We start from the raw sequence: 18,802 nt of genomic DNA on the forward strand, positions 1-18,802 counted from the left end.
TGGCGGCGGACGGGGCGGCTGGACCCCCCGGCTGTGGGCCCTGCACCGGGCTGGTCCCCGCGGCGGCTGCTGCACAGGAGCAGGGGGATGGTGCTTGTGGGGGGACGGTGCCCGCGGGGGTCCCACCTGCCTCGGCCGCCCCCTTATTCAAGGGGCGGAGCGCCTGGCCCGGGCACATCCTGTGCTTCCCAGCCCCGAATCACCGCCGTTCCCCCTCCCCGGGGAAGGGCCACATGCCCCGAGCGCCAGGCTGCCAGACGGGGCTTTGGCACCTGGCGACGGCCGGGGCGATGCTGCAGGTGGATCCCAGCCGGATCCCAGCCAGGCTGTGGCTCCCCGGACCCTGGAGCGGGATCCCACGGCCGGGGCGGCTCTGTGCCCCTTCCAGTCCCTTCTGAGCAGCTTCCGGCTCTTTCCCGGCGGTGGCTGTGCCGTGCCCCGGCGCTGGCAATGGCAGGACGGTGCTTCCCCTCCGGCATGTCCCTGGCCGCGGCCGCTGTGTTCTCAGCGACGGAGGGGAGCAGCAACGGCTGGGACCGGACGAGCCCTCGTGGTCCGGAAACACCGGGTGGCAGCGAAGCAGGGACCAGCAAAACATTTCCATCAGCGACTTCGCCAGGACCGTCCCCTTCGGCGTCACGCGGGCAGCGCCGGGGCGGAGGGCGCCACACGGGGACGCAGGTGCTGTCCCTGGCTCGACGGCACGGGACACACCGGCTCTGCACCGAGACCCGGCGTGACGGAGGGTGCGGCCCCCGAAAGGCACTGAAGGGTGGGGAGAGGGGCTGCCCTGGTCCCCGGCACCGAGGGGTGGGGGCGGCTGGGGGGCTGCTCCATCCCCTCGCCTCCGACTCTGCCACGAGCTGAGGCCACAGAGCCGCCATCGCCAGAGCCACCGGGCCAGCAGCGTCGGTGCCGGTGGCGAGACCCCGGCGGTGCCCGGAGCGCGGCGTGAGGGGCCCTAAGTGCTTCAGCGCCAGGCGGGGTGGCCGGGGTTCGGCAGCGCCGGGGTTCAGCAGGGCCTGGCCAGCACCACGTCCTCGCGCCGGGGCAGCCTGGTCCTCGTAAGCGCTTTGGGCTCCGCGGAGCTGGGGACAAGTGCTAAACATCCCGGGTGCCCCCAGCTCCCCGACTGCCCCGGCGCCCGCCCGGTCCCCGGCCGCCCGGCGCCGTCCCTAAGTGCTACGCGGGGTGCGGACGTGCCGAGCTGGCCCGGCTGCGGCCACAGGGTCGTTCCCCGCGTGGCCCTGAAGCTTCTGTCCCACGGTGCCACGGGTGAGGCGGGACGCAGGCGTCTCCCGTCCGGCACCCTGGGGATAAGTGCTGGGGCCGGGGTCCGCAGGGGCTCCCCCGGGACACGCAGAGCCGCCATTTCCACCCCGGCGCGAGGTCAGCGGCCGCATGGCGCCAGGGATGGCTCCCCGCTTGCATCACTCCAGCCGCGGCACGAGCGGAGAGGAACTGCTGGAGCCGCCGGGGCGGCTGAACTCTTGGGAAAGCGGGAGCCTGTTCTCACGCGAAAATGATCCCAGCGCCGAGGGCAGCGGGAGGCGAATCTGCCGCGTAAGCGGAATTTCTCCCCAGCCGCAGCCGCTGTCCAATTCTGGCCGGTGCCGCCTGCGGATAACCCTGGCCCACCGGCCGCCCTCCCTCCCGCCAGGAGAGACCCCCGAGCCCCGGCTCCTCCGGCCACCCCGGGACAGCGCTGGGCACCGGGGCGAGCGGCGCCATCCCGCCAGCGGTGCCAGGGCCGGGTGCAAAGCGCGGGCGGTAGCTCCGTTCCCCTCGAGCCGTCCGTGCCTGAGGATGCCGGGGGACGCTGGCGGTGCCGGCTGGTCCCCGGGGGGCTGTGGGGCTGGAGCCGTCCCCGCCGAAGGTCGTGGGTGCAGGGACGGTGGCGACGGTGTGAAGGGAGGGCCCAGGGCGAGCGGGGGCTTCCTGCAGCAAGGCGCCAGCCGGGAGGGTGATTAATAAATAAATAAATTAAAGAAGGGAGACGGTTTCCTCCCAGGCCAGAGCTGCCGCCAGCGCTCGCGTGGCCCAGCCGCCCCGGCGCGCCCGTCCCGGGGGTCCTGCTGCCGGATCCTGCTGTCCTGGTTCCGGCTGAGCTCCCATCCCGGGGCTGTGGCGACGGGGCCGTCGGCTGCTCCGGGACAGGGCCACCCGCCCTGGGCTGTCACCGTGGCGCAGGGCGGGCAGGGGCGTCCCGGTCCCCGCTGCCGCTCCGGATGCGAGGAGACGCGGGGTCTGCTGGGGCTCCTCTCCCCGCGGCCATCGAGCTGGGGTAGGAGAGCCGTGCGGCGAAGAGCTGTGCCGCCCTGGGTGCCGCGGGCGGGCTCGACGGTGCTGGGGGTCCCGGCCGCCCCTTCCCTTCTCCGTCCGGTTGCTTTATTGCACAATGCATGTCGAAGCGCAGGTTTGGTGCAGCGTCTCTCCGGGGGATTTTCTTCTCTGTCTCTTTCCCCAACATCCAAAGGAATTATTTTGACGCTTGTTCTTTGTATTTAAAAAAAAAAAAAAAAAAAAAGGAAAAAAAAAAACCAACAGAAAACAGTAGAAGAAAGAAGGAGTCTGTGGTGGAGGGGGCGCAGGGCAGAGGGGCAGCACCCGCCGGGCTCTAGGAGCACCCACATCTGTCAACCACCATGCCCGGGATCTTGCCGTAGATGATCTGCTGCTTGTCGTTGAAGTACAGCATGTTGATGGGGGACATCTTGGTGGGCGTGCAGCAGGGCCCCGCCGAGCCCCGCGGGTTGGCCTGCTGCACCAGGTGGGTGTGGGGGTACTTCTGCATGAACATGTACTCGCACTGCCCCGAGCAGTAGTTGGCTTTGTACCGCTTGGGCGCGATGATCCAGTCCCAGCCGAAGGCCTCGAAGTCGACGGTGAGGGGGTAGCGGCAGCAGCGCGACTCGGTCGAGTGCTCGTCGCAGTCCAGGCCCAGGTTCCGCCGCGAGCGCTTGTTGTTCTCCAGCACCCGCAGCTCCATGAAGGGGTGCTGGGGAGAGGGGGGGGGTGGTGAGCTCTGGACGCCGACCTGCCGCCCCGCCGCCCCGCCGTCCCGGCTCCCCACCACCCCACCACCCCACCACCCCACCGCCCCACCGCCCCAGCTCCCCAGGTCCCACACAGCCCCACGCGGACATCACCAGCCCCACAGAGCTGGCATCGTCCCCACAGGGCTGGCATCATACCCACAGGGCTGGCATCGTCCCCGTGGAGCTGCACCACCACCCCTGCCCGTCCCCTTGCCCCCCAGCTCGCTGGGGACAGCCAGGAGCCCTGCGCCCATCCCAGCACCGGGGCCATCGCGTGACCCCCCGCGCAGCCCCCACTGCCAGCGCCGCGGGGACGCGACGGCCACCTACCAGCCCCTCGGCGCCGGGTCCCAGCGAGGTGATGGCCAAGTCGTTGCCGTTGGGGTCGAAGGCGTTGATCTCGATGCCCCAGTTGTTCTGCGGCTGCTTGAACCAGTTCTGCAGGACGTGCTTGAAGTCGATGCTCTGCCAGTGCCCGATGCGGGAGTTGAGGTCGATCTTCAGGGAGCGGATGCGGATGTGGCGGCTGCCTTCCTCCGTCACCGGCTTCAGGCGGAGGATCTGCAGGTAGACGGTGGAGGTGTGCTGCACCGGGCGCAGGTACACCCACAGCTGCGCCTTCACCACCTTGGTGAACATGATCTTGGGGCTGAAGTTGAAGAAGCAGCAATGGGGGTTGCCCTCGATCTGCACCGCGGGGTCCGCTGCGGGGAGGAAGGAGGCGTCAGGGGCGGCCCCCGGACCCCCCCCCGGCACCGCCGCGGCCGCGGGGTCGGGGCGAGCTCCTCCTCGGTCGTTAGGAGTTGAAGGTCGGGTCAGAGGCCGCCCCGGGGGTCACTGCCCCTCCACTCGCAATAAGGCCCCCGGCGGCCCCCTGACCCCGCGCACCGGGGATTCGCGATCCCCCCGCGGGGGCCGCGGGGACCCAGCCCCTCGCTGAGCACAGCCGGGCTGAGCTGGGCAGGGGGCTCTGGCCCCGCAGCACCTGCTCCGGGGCAGCTGGGTCCCAACACATCCCCGTGTCACAGCCGGGAATGCGCCCGATCCCGCGGCCCCGGGGATGCGGCAATGCCGCAGGGGGGTCCAGGCACCGAGCCGGGGACCACCGCGCTCCCCGCTAGCGGCGCAGCCAGGGCTGCATCTCAGAGGACATCCATCTCCCACCCCCCATCTCCCACTGCCATCTCCCACTCCCCATCTCCCACCTCCCACCCCCCCGGGCTCCGTTTCGGGGCAGCCCCGCAGCTCTGCCGGCCTCGGCCAAGCAGGCGGGGGTGCTTTGCCCGGGACCCCGGCCGGTTGTGCCCAGGGCGACAGCGAAGGCGAGCAGCCACCACGGGGACAGGGACACCCATTCCGGTGGGGCGACAGCCCGGAGCCCCCGCCGGGTGTGGGGGCTCCCGCCGCCCTCCCCCAGCCCCGCGGCAGCACGCCGGCCCTCCCTGCTCGGCGAACATCTGTGTCGAATTGAGCGGGGAATGTCCCCCCCCTTCCCCCTGCCCCGCACCGGTCAGGTTTAATAGCACCCAGCTGCAGCGCGGGGCCATTTGCTGCGCGCGCGGCCTCCCCGAACACATGGGGGTCACGACACCGGCCGCAGCCCCGGGAATGCCATCCAGCCCCCCGCCGCGCCGCACATAAACCAAAGTGACAGGGGCTGGGGGGCCGCGGGCGCCCGCTGCCCAAACCCCTCCCGGCAATTTGCTGCGCACAAGCCCCCGATTAAACCCGCGCTCCCCTGGGACCTGCCCGGGGAGTTGGCCCCCCCCGCGCCGCCGGCCCCTCGAAGCCGCGCTGGACCCTCGGCTCCCAATGCGGGGCAGGTTGTGCCCCCCCCATCCCCTTGGCTTTGCCACCCATCACCGTGGGACGCTGGCCACCTCGAGGGGCTCTGGATCCCCCGCCGTCCCGCACCGCAGAGGTCACGGCGACCTTAGGGGACGTGGCAGCTCACCGTGCGGTGACAGCAGCGCCGGGGGGGTGTTTTCGTAGGGTCTCTGAGTGAGAGATTCCCAGGCAGCGCTGGAGCCAGTGCAGGTCCCTCAGCCACCAGCGAAGACCCTCGCCACGGCACCGGTGACACCGGCAGCACTGCTGAGCCTCCTCGGCCCCGGGGCTTGGCCTGGCATCCTGGGGACACCGGGCACCCGCAGCCCCAGGGTCCGGGCTGCCGGGGGTCCCGGCGCGGTTCTGTGCCACGCACGGGGGTCCGGGCTGCCGGGGGTCCCGGAGCGGTTCTGTGCCACGCACGGGGGTCCGGGCTGCCGGGGGTCCCGGCGTGGTTCTGTGCCATGCACGGGGCTGCGGTGGTGCCAGGATGCTCGTCCCATCGCTGCAGCAACCGGCGATAAGCGTTACGGGGACATCGGTTCCAGCTGCGGATGTGCCAGGAGGGGGGCAGCCCCCGACTCCGCTCTGTCCCCACCGGGCCCAGATTTGGGGCTCCCACGTCTGCCCCGTTAACCCCTCGCCTGCCATGGGTGACCAGAGACCCCCCAGGTCCAGGGACCCCCCGACTCCCCGTGGTGCCGTGTGCCGGCGGTGGCTCTGCTGCGTCCCCGCGTCCTGCTGACCTTGAGCGGCTCCGCAGGGCAGCGAGCCCCCGGCCCCCACCAGCCCCTCTCCCCGGCCCCCCAGCGCCCCTCATTAAGCTCCCTCCACCCCGCGGGTCGCGGGGGTCACGGGTAGCCCCCAAAGGGGTTTAGGACCCAATTAACCTTCCCGGGTCCCTTCTGCCGTTAAAGCACCCGGGGGGGCGGGAGTGCCGGGGGCGGTGGCTGGGATTAACGGGGGCGAGGGGCGGCCGGGGGAACCTGAGAGCTTTATGGCTCTGCTGCCTGTGAAGCCCTTTCCCTCCTTCTGTTCGGGAACCATAAAACCCCACACAATTGCCGCGGCGGGGGCGAGGAGGGAGGAAAAAATCATAATAATAACGCAGCGGCCGGGGCCGGGGCAGGCCGGAGCCCGTGGCACATCCGGCTGCAGGACCCCTGGCGCGGGGCCGCGCGCAAGGAGGGGGCCGCCCTCTGGGGTTTATTTTGGGGGCCCCCCGAGCTGTTAAGGGGCAGGAGAGGGGGGCCGGGGGCAGTGAGCGTTAACGCAGCGCAGGGAGGAAAACCCCAGCGTGTTGTCAATTTTATGGGTAATAAAATTTCAAAGCTGCCCGAGTCTATTAATGCCTGGGAAGGAAATTCGTCGGGAGGCTGCGGGGGGGGGGGGCAGCGCCTCACACTTCCCTCCCTTCCGCTCGCCCTTCACACCCGGGCCCCCCGGCCCCCTCCCCGGGCTCCCACGGCCTCGCCCCACTGGAGCAGGTGGAGCCGGACACGCGGCGCCGGGGGAAACTGAGGCACAGAGAGGTGCGGGGTGCAGCCGCCGCACAGCCCCCAGCTGGACAGAGCCACGTCCCCCCCGCCTTCCCACCACGGACCCTCGCGGCCCCTCGCTGCACCGGCCCGGGCGGGCCCGGGAGGCAGGGGCCTGTCACCATCACCCTGGTGTCACCCCGCTGTCACCATCACCCTGGTGTCACTGTCACCCTGCCGTCACCCTGCCGTCATCCTGGTGTCACCGCCACCCTGCCGTCACCCTAGTGTCACCCTGCCGCGTGCCACGGCAGGAGGCGAGCACTGGCACCCGCTGCCCGGCGAGGCCCTGGAGACCAGGGGGTCACTGTCCCATCTGTCTTGTGCCCCCCGTCTGGTCCCAGCGCCAGCGCCGAGTCCCAGTCCCCAGTGCCAGATCCCAGTGTCAAGTGCCGGGTCCCAGCTCGCCACACCAGTGTCAGCGCTCAGGCTGGTGCCAGTGATGAGTCCCAGTCCCCAGTCCCTGGTCCCAGTACACAGTGTCAGGTCCCAGTTTCCAGGTCCCAGTCCCCAGTGCCGGGTCCCAGTGCCAAGCGCTGGATCCCAGTCCCCAGTCCCCAGTGCCCCGGTCCCAGTAGGCAGTGCCAGGTCCCAGTTCCAGGTCCTAGTCCCCAGTATCCTGTCCCAGCTCCCCCTGGCCATTCCCAGTCCCTTCTCTCGGTGCCTGCTCCCGGCTGCGCTGTCCCGTCCTGGTGTCCCCGCGTCCCCCGGACCCCCCCGACCCCCGCACTGAGCCGCCACGGGCTTGGGGGGGGGGCTGCGAATCGGGGGAGGAAGGGGAGCCCCGGGGGGACGCTGTCTGCGAGAGGGGGGGTCCCAGGGGGATGAGGAGACGCGAGGGGTGGATGAGGGGCCCCAGGGGAGTATGAAGGGTCCGGGGGAGGACTGGGGGTCCTGAAGGGGACGGGCGTCCAGGAGGGACGGGGGTCCCGGGGGGACTGGGGGTCTCAGGGACGATGGGGGTCCCGGGAGAGATGGGGCTCCCGGGGACGACGGGGGTCCCGGGAGAGATGGTGGTCCCGGGGGCTGTCGGGGGTCCCGGGGCAGGGGGGGGGGAGCCGGCCGGCGAAGTTTTCGGCGGCGGCGGGGCGGAACAAAGGCGGCACTGACTTTCCTGGGCCATGCTGATGACGGTCTCGGTGGTGGCGTGGTACTCGTCCTCCTCCAGGTACTCGTCCGGCTGCAGCGCGTCCCCCTGGAAGTCGTGGAGGTCGAGGAGCTGCTGGAGCGGGGGGGCCTTGGGCAGCAGCTGCTTCACCACCTCCCGGGTGATGTTGGGCGCTTCCTTCAGCCGCAGCTTGCTCAGGATCTGCGACTTGATGCTCTCCAGCCGCAGCTCCTTGCTGTGCCGCCGCCACAGGCAGACGGGGCAGGCGGGCTCGGAGGCGGGGGGCTGCGCTTCCCCCGACCCCCCCGCCGCCAGCGCCAACCCCAGCAGGCACAGCCACAGCGGGGCCATAGCGGGGGGAAGAAAAAAAAAAAAACAACAAAAAAAAACCCACAAAAACACCCCCAAACCCCCCAGAACAGCGCGACGGAGCGCAGCCCCCTCCAAAAAATTAAATAAAATAAATAAAAAAATAATAACAAAACCCCCTGTCCCCGCCTGGGCCGGCCCCCCCCGCCCCGCTTCCACCACCGCAACGCGCAAGGGGCGCGGAACGGGGGGAAGGCGGTAACGGGGGGCGGGGAAGCCGGGGGGGGGGGGAGAAGGGGGTGATGGAAGAAAAAAAAAAAAAAGGGAAAAAAAAAAAAGGGGGGGGTTTGTTTAAGAAAAAAAAGCGGCAGCAGCGGCGGCCCCGGGGTTTTTATACCCCGGGAGAAGCGTGATGTCAGCGGCCTTGATTGGCTGCGGGCGCACAAAAGAGGGGTTTCTGGCAGGGGCTTGGCACCGGTTGTCGCTGAACCCCCCCCCCCTCCAACCCCCCCCGCACCGGTAACGGCCCCGCCCGCTTCGCTCCCGCACAGCCCCCCCTCTCTCCAAAAATCCGGGAGCGGCGCGACGGGACCCCCAACTCCCGGTAAGTGCGGCGGGGCCGGAGGCTGGGAGTTGGGGGTCCCGCCGCGCCGCCCCCAAAAGAGGGGATGCTCGTCCCCCTCCACGCCCCCCCCCAGCACCGACCCCATCAGAACCATGGAGAGGGGCGAAAAGAGGGAGACGCGGTCCCGCTCCCGCTCGGGGCGGGGGGGTTCCCGTTGCGACCCCCCCCAACTCAGCACCTCCTCAGCCCCGGTGGGGAAATGGGAAGGGGGGGAACGGGGGGGGAGCGGTGCCTTTGCCCCCGGTGGGAGCGTGGGGGCAGCGCATCCCGCTAGGGGGCGCCGGTGCGGAACGGGCGCGTTCGCACCTGAAACCGGTAAAAAATAAAAACAAACAAACAAACAAAACAAAACAAAACAAAAAAAAAAACAAAAACCCATAACCCCCCCCCCCCAAAAAAAAAAACCCGGAGCGAACGGGGCAGCGCCGGGACGAGAGCGCCACCGCGCGGCCCGGGGCGGGATCACCGCGATGGCAAGCTGGGGGGGTCCCGGGGAGAGGGGGTCCTGGGGGGAGTCGGGGTCTCGGGGGGTCTCTGGGGGTCCTGAGGGGGTCGAGGCTCCCAGGGGGTGTGAGAGACGGGGGGTCCTTGGGGGTTGGAGGGATCCTAGGGAGGAGCCGGGGGGAGACAGAGGGTCCGAGCTCTCGGGGGATGTCGGATAAGGGGCGTCCCAAGGGTTGGATGTCCCCAGGGGGTCCCGGGGGGGGTCAAGGGGGTCGAGAGTCCCGGGGAGAGGGGGTTCTGGGAGGCAGTCGAGGGTCCTAGGGTTTCCCCGGGGGTCCCGAGTGAGTCGAGGGTCCCGGAGGGTCCCGGGGATGAGAGATCCTGGGAGCTGGGGGGTCCCGGGCAGTTCCCGGGGAGGTTGGGGCTCCCGAAAAGGGGGGTCCTGGGGAGGAGAGGTCCGGGGGGGTCAGGGGTCCCAGGGATTGGGGAGGAGGGGTAGCCCCGCTGTTGCCCCCCCGCCGGGTCCCGGTTTCGGAGGTTCCCCCGCGACCATGGTGTCACCGGTCCCGGGGCCGCGGGGTTCGGGAGGCGGCGGTCGTGTGTGTGTGTGTGTGTCCCCACTCCACGCGTGGGCTGCGGGGCCGAGGGGGTTAAGGCCGTGGCGTGACGCGGCTCGGCTGGCCCCGCCCCACGGGCTGCCCCCGCCCCACGGGCCGCCCCCCAGGAGCTGTCAGCGGCACCGGCCCCGGTAACGGCAACGGAGGGGGGGGGCGGGGGGCTCCCGTTGGTCCCCGGGATCCCCCCCCACGGGGGCGTCGCAGGGAGTGGGGACCGCTCCACGGTGCGGGGAGGGCGAGACTCTGGAAGGGCATCCCCCGCGTGGGGGGGTCCCGAGGGTGGGGGTTCCCACGCGCGGCGCGGCCCCGGGGCGTCACTGAGAGTGTCCCCTCCGCGGGGGGGCTGCGGCCCCGTCACCCCCCACCTCTCTGGGGGTGCAGCGGGGACCTGCCCCCCCCCCACGCCTGGCTGCTTCCTCCTCCACGCGGGACAGGCCCCTCCCCCCCCGTTCCACGCGGGGACCTCGCAGTGGGGCCGCGTCTTGGGCCGGGCACAGCCCCCCATCCGTGTGCCCACTCCCACGTCCCCACGTGCCCGTCTTCGTGTCCCCATGTCCCCGTGTCCCCGTGTCCCCGTGTCCCCGTGTGCCCATGTCCCCGCATCCCCACATCCACATCCCCGTGTCCCCGTGTCCCCACGTCTCCACGTCCCCGTCCCAGTCTCCACCCCAGGCCGTGCCCTCAGCCATCGGGCGGGACAGTTTCAGCTGGGTCCCCACCCTGGGGCCTGAGCCGGGCCGGACGCGGCCCGTCAATTGCGGGCAGGGGGCTCGGGGCCGCGGGGTGTTGCTGGGGGCCGTGGGGCGGCCGGAGCCCCCCTGAGCGCTGTGCCCCCCAGGCCCGGCCATGGCGGGGCTGCTGCAGGCCGTGGTGGGCGCCTCGGAGAAGGCGGCACGCATCGCGCGGCTGTGCCGGGACGAGGAGCCCCTCTTCCAGCTGCTGGTGGCCGAGAAGACGGGGCCCGACCGGAACACGCGGTTCCCGCGGGATTTCAAGACGCTGGCGGACGTCCTCATCCAGGAGGTCGTCAAGCACGACCTGGGGACTGAGGTAGGGGCCAGGATGGGGGTCCTGCGGCAGCCCCAGATGCCCCCGTGCCCCGCCTGAGCCGCCCTCTGCCCCCAGTTCCCTGAGCTGCGGGGCCACATCCACGGCGAGGAGTCCAACGAGTTCAGGAACACGCAGGGTGAGCTGGGGGCCGCGGGGCCGGGGTCCCCCCACGCCGGGGGCTGCGGGGCCGTGGCTGAGGTCGCGGTGCTGGCAGGGGAGACAGTGGCAGTGCGGGTCTGCGCCACGCCGGGGGACACCGCCGCCCTGCTGCTCTCGGTGCTGGAGCCCGAACGAGCGGCCGCGGACCTGCTGGCGGCCGCTGCACACGGGGACGTGGCGCTGGGGGACGCAGAGCTGGCCGGCGTGGCGCTCAGCATCCCCCCCCAGGACCTGGCCGTCTGGATAGACCCCATCGGTGAGGGGGTGCTGGGAGAGGGTAGCTGCGGGACCCCCACCTGCACGCAGTGCCGTGGCTGAGCCCCGGCGGATTGGGCTGCGCCCGCAGACTCCACCAACGAGTACATCGGGGGGCGCGAGGACATGGCCCCCATCGACGGCATCGTCCCGGCGGGGCTGCGCTCGGCGCTGGTGCTCATCGGGGCCTACGACCGGCGCACGGGCTGCCCCGTGCTGGGCGTCATCAACGAGCCCTTCTTCCGCCGGGACCCCCTGACCCGCAGGTACCGGCACCGGGAGAGCGGCGGGGCAGGGGGCACGGCCCCATCCTGGCCCCCTGAGGCTGGGGAGAGCCTGGGGGCCAGGGGGGGTCGCGCTCAGGGTCCCCATCCCCGCAGGTGGCAGGGGAGGTACCACTGGGGCATTGCGTTCGGTGACACGCGGCTGAGCTCGCTGAGCCCCCCGCCACCGTGCCCCGCGCCCCGCGTGGTGCTGAGCCGGGCAGAGGGGCCGGCGGTGCGGGAGGCCCTGGGACCCCTCTGCGGCAGCGGCCTGCGCTTCGCCGCTGGCGCCGGCTACAAGATGCTGTGCGTCATCCTGGGGCTGGCGGACGCCTACGTCCTCTCCGAGGCCAGCACCTTCACCTGGGACGCCTGCGCCCCCCACGCCATCCTGCGGGCCCTGGGCGGGGGTGTGGTGGCCTTGGCGGAGGCCCTGCGGGCGCGGCGAGCGGGCGATGCCGGGCCCCCCCCCGAGCTGCTCTACAACCGCCCGGCCGAGGGGGCGGCGGGGGCCGAGCGCTGGGTGAACCGGGGCGGCCTCGTGGCCTATGTACACCCCCCACAGCTGGAGGCCGTGCTGGCCGCGCTGGCCACCGCGCCGGGGCTCTGAGCCCACGACGGCTGGGACCCCGGGGTGAAGGGTGCAGGGTGGGTGGGACCCCGGGGTGAAGGGTGTGGGGTGACGGGGACCACGAACAAGAGGTGCGGGGTGTCTGGGACCAAGGGGCACGGGGTGTGGGGTAGCCAGGACCCCGGGGTGTGGGGTAGCCGGGACCCTGGGGTGCAGGGTGGCCAGGACCCTGGGGTGCAGGGTGGCTGGGACCCTGGGGTGCGGGGTGTGGGGTGACAGGGACCAAGGGGCGCAGGGTGTGGAGTGGCCGGGACCCTGGGTGCAGGCATGGGTCAGCCGGGACTTTGGGGTGCAGGGGATGGGGTGTCCGGGGCCCCGGGTGTGGGGTGACAGGGGTGCAGGGTCCCCGGGGCCGGGCTAGCCGGGACCCCCGGACGCAGAGCGGGAGGCGCCGGGGCTGTGGGACGGGGCGGGAGCTTCGGGACCCCCCCGCGCGACCCCCCCGTGTCTGTGTGCCCCGTGTCCCTTCCCCGTGCCACCATTAAAGCGTCCCCGCACCCCCGTGTCCGTGCGGCCCGGGGGGGGCGGGGCGGGGCGGGGCGGGGCGGGGCGGGGGGGGAGGTGGCGGCGAGGCGGGCCCCGTCCGGTTGCCTCGCCCCGGCCCCGTCACGTGATCGCGGAGCGGGCGGCGGCGGCACCGGTGAGCGGCCGGGGGCTCCGGTACCGATTCCCCTACCCCTACCCCTACCTCTGGCACTACCGGTGCCGGTACCGGGTGGGGAGCGCGCCGGGACCGGGGCGTCGGGACTCGGGCACCGGGAGCGGAGCGGGAGCGGGAGCGGGGGCCGGGGCCGCGGAGCGGGGCGGGGCGGGGGCCGGTACCGGGACCGGGGCCGGTGCCGGTGCTGGGGCTGAGGCTGCCGCTCCCGCAGGACGGGCCATGGCGGTCGAGGGCGGGATGAAATGCGTGAAGTTCCTGGTTTTCATCTTCAACTTCATCTTCTGGGTGAGTGGGGGGCGAGGGGGACCGGGGGAACCGAGGAGGGGGGCGAGGGGCACCGGGGGAACCGAGGGGGGGGCGAGAGAGGGCCCGGGGGCGGGCCCGGGGGGGCCCGGGGCCAGCAGAACCGGGCAGACGGGCACTTCCCCGCCGGGCAGGGGGGGACGCTGCTGCCTGGAGGGGCACGGGGGGGGGGGGGGGGGCGAGGACCTCCGCTCTGGGAGAAGCCTGGCACCGGGCGGCCCGGCGACCACCCCGCGCCGTCAGTAGGCTCCAGGGGTAACAAGGCCGGGCAGGGCGAGGCCGGCACACGCCAGCCGGGCGAGGCGGAGCCCCCGGGGTCAGGGTGGGGGCCCCACGGGTGACCGCGTTCCCCCCGGGCCCCGCGGCTCCTGGCCGGCCCGGCCGGGGTCCCCGCACAGGGCAGGGTGTGGGTTTGGGGAAGTCGGGGTGAGGAAAGAGGCGCGAGGAGCCCAACGGCCGCAGCGGGGTGCGGGGGGGCGCGGGGGGGCGGGCGCCTTCCCAGCCGTCGTTCCGTCCCCCCACGCAGGGAGTGACTCGTCCCGGTCCCGTCCCCACCCGGACCCCGCCGGGCTGAGTCACGCCGGGGGGGCCGGGGCCGCCCGCCAGCGCGGGGGGGACGTGACGGGGACGCGGGCGCCGGCCCCCCCCCCTCGGCCCCCCCGGCCCCGAGTGTTTGCGCAGCGGGCGGCCGGGCCCGGCGCTCTTCGCCCACGCCCCGCGAGCAAACAGGGCCGGGGCGGGGGGTCCCCACCGCCACGGGGAAACTGGAGGAGTCCCACCCGTGGGGGTCCCACCCAGGGGGGGTGCCCGAGACGGGGTGACACCCAGCTCCTTCCCCAGCGCCGGGAAGGGCCGCGGGGCTGCTGGTGCCCACCGGGACGGGACGGTGCCCCCGGCCCCCCGCCGTCCCCAGGGCGGGGGGCTGCTGCCGGGTCCCCCCGCCGAGGCCTCTCACCGTGGCCGGAAGGCCGGAATTCCCGGACTTCCCGGCGTTCCCGTGGCCGCCAGCCTCGCCCCCCGCTTGCCGCAGTGGGGCCAGGGATTGTCCAGCTGTGGGGCAGGGCCGGGGCCCCCCCACCGCTCTGCGCCCCGTGGGAGAAGATCCCGCCACCCCGTCACCCCCAGGTTGGGGGGTAGTACCCAGTTTGGGGCCAAACCCCGCAGCTGCTCGATCCCCCGAAAGGGGTGACGCCCCCACCTCGCCAGCTCTGGGGGGGTCGTGGCCCCGTGGGGCTGCAGCAGCACCCCGACGCCCCCCGCCCCCCAGGTGTGTGGCGTGGCGCTCATCGCCATCGGCATCTACGCCCGCGTGGCGCTGGATAAGGCGCTGGCGGTCAGCGCCGCCTCCGCGTCCAGCACCCCCATCGCCATCCTGGTCCTGGGCGTCATCATCTTCTTCATCTCCTTCTTCGGCTGCTGCGGTGCCTGGAAGGAGAGCTACTGCATGGTCACCACGGTGAGCACCCCCCCCCCACCCGGACCCCCACCCAGACCCCCACCCGGACCCCCACCCTGACCCCCACCTTCTCCCCGTCCCCCCCAGTTTGCCATCCTGCTCAGCATCATCTTCCTGGTGGAGATTGCTGCTGCCATCGCCGGATATGTCTTCAAGGACAAGGTGGGGGATGCGTGGGGAGGGGGCGCGGACCCGCCCGGGTGCCGTGGGACCCCCTCGCCCCTCTCTCACCCCCCCGGCCCCCCAGGTGCGCTCGGTGCTGGAGGAGGGGCTGTGGGACGCCATGCGCAAGTACGGGGAGGACCAGCCCTTGACAGAGGCGGTGGACGAACTCCAGAGGGATGTGAGTAATGGGGGGGTTTGGAGGGGTGGGCATCCGGGGCTGGGACCTCTGACCCCCTGGGTGCCCCCCTGACCCCCTGGCTGCCCCCCCCCCCCGCCCCCCCCCCAGTTCACCTGCTGCGGAGCCAACAACTACACGGACTGGGCCACCATCGAGCGCTTCAGGGTCAACAACACGGTGCCTCACTCCTGCTGCCGCGTCAACACCGCCTCCTGCAACATCCGCCCCAGCCCTGCCACCGTCTACGAGAAGGTGAGGACCCCCCGTGCCCCCCTCACCCCACCCTGGCCATGCCTTGGGGGTCTGGCTGCCCCCTGAGCCCCCTGCCCCACCACAGGGCTGCCTCCAGAGCATCGAAGCCTGGATGAAGAAGAACATCCTCATCGTGGCCGCGGTCGCGCTGGGCATCGCCTTCTTCGAGGTAGGACGTGGGGCTGAGCCCCCCCTCCCCCCCCCCATGTGGGGCTGAGCCCCCCTCCCCGTGTGGAGCTGTGCAGGATGGGGACCCCCCTCCCTCTCCAGATCCTGGGCATCATCTTCGCCTGCTGCCTGATGAAGGGCATCCGCAGCGGCTACGAGGTCATGTAGCCCCCGGCCAGCGCCGCGGACCCCACCTCTCGCTGCCCCCTGCCCGGGGGGCTCAAGGGGCCGCTGCCCCTCTGCTCGCCCTCTGCAAGCTCCTCTGGGGCAGGGCCCCACGTGCCAAACCCCTCCTGGGGGGGCCGCTGCCGTGGGACCCCTCCCCGCATGCCAGCGGGGGCCGGGGGGGCGTCCCCGGGTTTGGGAATAAAAAGAAAAGCTTCTGTAGAGCCGCCTGTCCCCCTGCGCCCGCCGGGCTTAGGGTGGTGGGGCAGGATGGGGTCCCTGTGGGCGTTTGAGGTCCCCCCGTGGGTGCCACCCCATCCTGCAACCGTGCTGGAACTGCCAGGAAGGGACTGGTCCCACTGGGAGCAGTGGGAGTGGGGGTTCAGCACGCGCAGTCTTGGTGTGAGCAGCCCTGTCCCGCCCCGGTGCTGGGGGGCAGCTGGGGGGTCTGGCTTGGTTCGGGGCCACATCGGCGGGACCCCAAGCTGTGCTGGGGCTGGTGGAAGGGCAGCGGCGGTGGCAGTGTCCCTGTGGGTCCCCCGCGCGCCTGGAAGCTGACCCCTGTGGCTGCAGCGGGGCTGGGGTCCCCACGGGCCACGGTGACGCCACCGACGGTCCCCGCGCCACACAGGGACCCCATCCCGCCCCGGGGCGGCCGCAGGGATGAGCGCCGAGGCGGCGGTTCGCACGGCACCTAGGACGGGCGGTTTATTTGCAGCCCTGGGAGGGGGGGGTCCGGCAGCCCTGGCGGGGGGCTGGTGGCCGCGGCGGGGGGCTAGCGGACGCGGTGGGCCGGCTTGGGCAGGATGGTGGCCAGGGCGAAGTCGATGAGGCAGGTGGGCAGGTAGGAAGCGGGCAGCCAGAGCAGCTTGGCGTCCCAGCCGGCGCTGTAGCGGGTGCGCGGGTGCCGGGCGCCCAGTGCGTGCTCCATGCAGCGCGTCACCTTGCTGAGGTCGGCGTCGCAGATGATGTTCATGATGAGCCGCTGCACCTTGAGGTCTGGGGGACACGGGGATGGGACGGGGGGGGGGGGTTCAGGCAGGGGCGGGCGGCCGGGGGAAACCGAGGCAGCAGGCGCCCACCCCCACTCACACTTGTGGAAGAAATCCTCGCCGTAGCTGAGCCGCGTCTCGGGCGGCAGGCGGTCCCAGAGCTGGCGCAGGGACGCCTCGATGCTCTCCAGGTTGGTCACTGCTGTCTTGAAGAAGCCGGGCTCCACGATGCTGACCTTCACCCCGAAGTGGTGCATGTCGCGCCTGCGGGACGCACGGGCGTCAGGGCGCGGGGCGGGGGCCATGGGGCGGGCTGGGGGGCCGGCACGCACCGCAGGCTGTCGGAGAAGGCCTCTACGCAGTACTTGGAGATGCAGTAGCCGCCGCCGTTGGCGGAGAGGCGGCCCAGCACGCTGGAGGTGTTGACCACGCGGCCCCGCGCCCGCTTCAGCAGGGGCAGGAACTGCAGTGTCACCTCGATGGCCCCGAAGGCGTTGACGGCCATCACCTGGCGGTAGTCCTCGATCCCCATCCACTCCGTGGGGCCGATGGGGTTGGCCACCCCTGCGTTGTTCACCAGCCCAAAGAGACCTGGGGACAGGATGGATGGGACGCGCGGGTTGGGGATGGCGGCCACCGTCCCCTCCTCTGTGTCCCTGCCCTGCGGCACCTCCCCGGGACCCATGGTGGGACCCTCCCCTCCATCCCACCCTATAGCACCTTGCGGGGACCCCCACCCCATAGCCGCTCTCCAGGACTCCCCATCCACCCCACAGCACCCCCCTGCCAGGGCCCATCTTGCCCCCCAGCCCCTCTCCAGAGCCCCCTCATCCTTCACCTTGGAATGCCCTGGTGGGACCCCCCCACCCTGCCCCATAACACCTCAGCCGGGAGCCCTAATCCTACCCCACTGCCCCACAGCCCCATTCTGGGGACCCCCTGCACCCCCTGTCCTGCGCTGTACCCCCTCTGGGGCCCCCCTGTCCTGCCCCATCCCTTGGTGGGACCTGACATCTTGCCCCGTATCATCTCGTGGTGGGACCCATCCTCTTGTCCCACAGCGTCTCTCCTGAGACCACCCACCCTGCTCCTTCCCAGCCCCTCATGGGACCCCGTCCCGCCCCCCTGGGTCCTGTCCCATGCTCTCACCTTTCTCACCCACCTCAGCCCGCACCCACTCGACGGCCCGGCGGATGCTGTCGGAGCGGGTGACGTCGAGCAGGGTGGTGCGGAGGTGGCCGCAGCAGCTCCGCTCGAGGCCGTCGGCCCCTTTCTGGGTCAGGCACGCGGCCAGCACCCGGTAGCCCCGGCGGGCCAGCCGCCGCGCCAGCAGGTTGCCGAAGCCGCTGTCGCAGCCGGTGATGAAGACGTGCTTGTCCTTGACGGAGGGCAGGGTCCGGCGGTCCCGCACCAGCCAGCCCAGCGCCCAGGCCAGCGCCGCCAGCGCCAGGTACAGCCACATGGCGGGGGTCTGCGGGGGCGGTGGGAGAGGAGCCCGGGCGTCCTGGGCCGTGCCACCCCCCCAGCTCGGCCCCTGCACCCCAAGCCAAACCCAGGCCCCTCGCTGGCCGGGCGAAGCTGCGCACCCCTTCCCATGCAGGGGACGCCCAGACCCCCTGCGCTGCCCCACACCATGGGGCGCAGACCCCCACCTGGGCAGAGGGTGGGAGAAGGTGGGGGGCTGAGGACCCCTGGAGTGGGTCCCGCGCGGGTCTCTGTCCGTGGGGCGCCCAGGGATCCCGGGCGCTGAGCCCTGTCCTCCCAGGGTGGGGGCGAGCACCCCGTGCCCCCCACCCAGCCCCGGCCCACTCCGACCCACCTCCCTTGCGCTGGCCCGGGGGCCCCGCGGCGTGCGGGGGATTAGCCGTGTGCAGCGCGTCAGCGCCTGGCTGGGACCCAGGGCCCGTGGGGTGGCACCGAGGGGGGGTCCCAGCTGCCACCCCCTGGCTTAACGCCAACCCCTCCCAGGGCAGGGGCGGCCCCGGGCGCCCTCTGCTTCTGACCTGCACGGGGAGGTGAGCGTCACTGCCACCTCTGGGACCCCCAACCCACCCATCCCCACGTCCCGCCCTTCTCCTGATGAGGAATCCCGGGGGCGGGGCCATGTCCCCTTGCAGGAGCCCCATTTAGGGGGTCTTTGGGGTGTCAGGATCCCCCCATTGCTCCCAGCAGTGCGTGCTGGCCAGGGGTTACGAACCCACGGGGGCTGGCACAGGGGGCCAGGCTGACCTCCCCCCTCTCCCCATGCTTTGGGCAGCAGCCCCCACACCTTCCCCATCACTGGGGGCCACGGGGGGACACCCCGTGTCTGCGCTGGGTCCCCAGAGCCGGGTGAGGGCAGGGGTCGGGCAGCGGCTCCCCGCCCAGCCTTGACGGCGCGGGGTCTCGACGTGCCCGAGACCCGACAGACTCGTCTCACCCCACCCTGCAGAGCCGGGGGGCAGACCCGCGGCTGGGGGGCTGCTGCGGCCCCGGCACCGCTGGCTCGGGGCGCGAGGGGAGCCCACCCTCCCAGCCCACCTACCTCCACGGGGCAGCGGGCTGCGGGTGCTGCTGCGGCAGCGGCGGCAGAGCCGTCTGAGCCGGGGGGGGCCGCAG

At 72.2% G+C, this 18,802-nt stretch overlaps 4 protein-coding genes across 6 annotated transcripts; 2 read left to right on the forward strand and 2 right to left on the reverse strand.

Moving 5' to 3' along the window:
• Positions 1 to 420: 420 nt before the first annotated feature.
• Positions 421 to 7,862, reverse strand: GDF11 (growth differentiation factor 11). Its single transcript, XM_086768968.1, has 3 exons — positions 7,514 to 7,862; positions 3,369 to 3,742; positions 421 to 2,998 (listed from the first exon to the last, which is right to left on the reverse strand). Exons 1-3 carry the CDS (start codon positions 7,860 to 7,862, stop codon positions 2,618 to 2,620), a joined length of 1,104 nt encoding a protein of 367 aa, XP_086625094.1. The 3' UTR covers positions 421 to 2,617.
• A 1,745-nt stretch (positions 7,863 to 9,607) lies between these two features.
• On the forward strand, positions 9,608 to 11,864 carry INPP1 (inositol polyphosphate-1-phosphatase). Its single transcript, XM_086768967.1, has 6 exons — positions 9,608 to 9,637; positions 10,345 to 10,556; positions 10,632 to 10,692; positions 10,771 to 10,971; positions 11,062 to 11,236; positions 11,351 to 11,864. The coding sequence occupies exons 2-6, from the start codon at positions 10,353 to 10,355 to the stop codon at positions 11,841 to 11,843; spliced, it is 1,134 nt and encodes a 377-aa protein (XP_086625093.1). The 5' UTR covers positions 9,608 to 9,637; positions 10,345 to 10,352; the 3' UTR covers positions 11,844 to 11,864.
• Positions 11,865 to 12,445: 581 nt separating this feature from the next.
• CD63 (CD63 molecule) lies at positions 12,446 to 15,436 on the forward strand. Of its 3 annotated transcripts, none has more exons than XM_086768983.1 (8): positions 12,446 to 12,504; positions 12,737 to 12,810; positions 14,096 to 14,284; positions 14,372 to 14,446; positions 14,532 to 14,627; positions 14,736 to 14,879; positions 14,965 to 15,086; positions 15,117 to 15,436. In XM_086768983.1, the coding sequence occupies exons 2-8, from the start codon at positions 12,745 to 12,747 to the stop codon at positions 15,178 to 15,180; spliced, it is 756 nt and encodes a 251-aa protein (XP_086625109.1). In that variant the 5' UTR covers positions 12,446 to 12,504; positions 12,737 to 12,744; the 3' UTR covers positions 15,181 to 15,436. The 3 variants fall into 3 exon arrangements, with proteins under 3 accessions (XP_086625109.1, XP_086625111.1, XP_086625110.1); XM_086768985.1 differs by having other exon boundaries at positions 12,451 to 12,504; positions 14,965 to 15,048; positions 15,150 to 15,436; XM_086768984.1 differs by lacking the exon at positions 12,446 to 12,504.
• A 458-nt stretch (positions 15,437 to 15,894) lies between these two features.
• On the reverse strand, positions 15,895 to 17,895 carry RDH5 (retinol dehydrogenase 5). Its single transcript, XM_086768970.1, has 4 exons — positions 17,354 to 17,895; positions 16,537 to 16,795; positions 16,305 to 16,468; positions 15,895 to 16,211 (listed from the first exon to the last, which is right to left on the reverse strand). The coding sequence occupies exons 1-4, from the start codon at positions 17,664 to 17,666 to the stop codon at positions 15,988 to 15,990; spliced, it is 960 nt and encodes a 319-aa protein (XP_086625096.1). The 5' UTR covers positions 17,667 to 17,895; the 3' UTR covers positions 15,895 to 15,987.
• Positions 17,896 to 18,802: the final 907 nt, after the last annotated feature.

Source organism: Chlamydotis macqueenii, chromosome 29, assembly GCF_036417535.1.
Source record: "Chlamydotis macqueenii isolate bChlMac1 chromosome 29, bChlMac1.mat, whole genome shotgun sequence".
Classification (NCBI taxonomy): Eukaryota; Metazoa; Chordata; class Aves; order Otidiformes; family Otididae; genus Chlamydotis; species Chlamydotis macqueenii.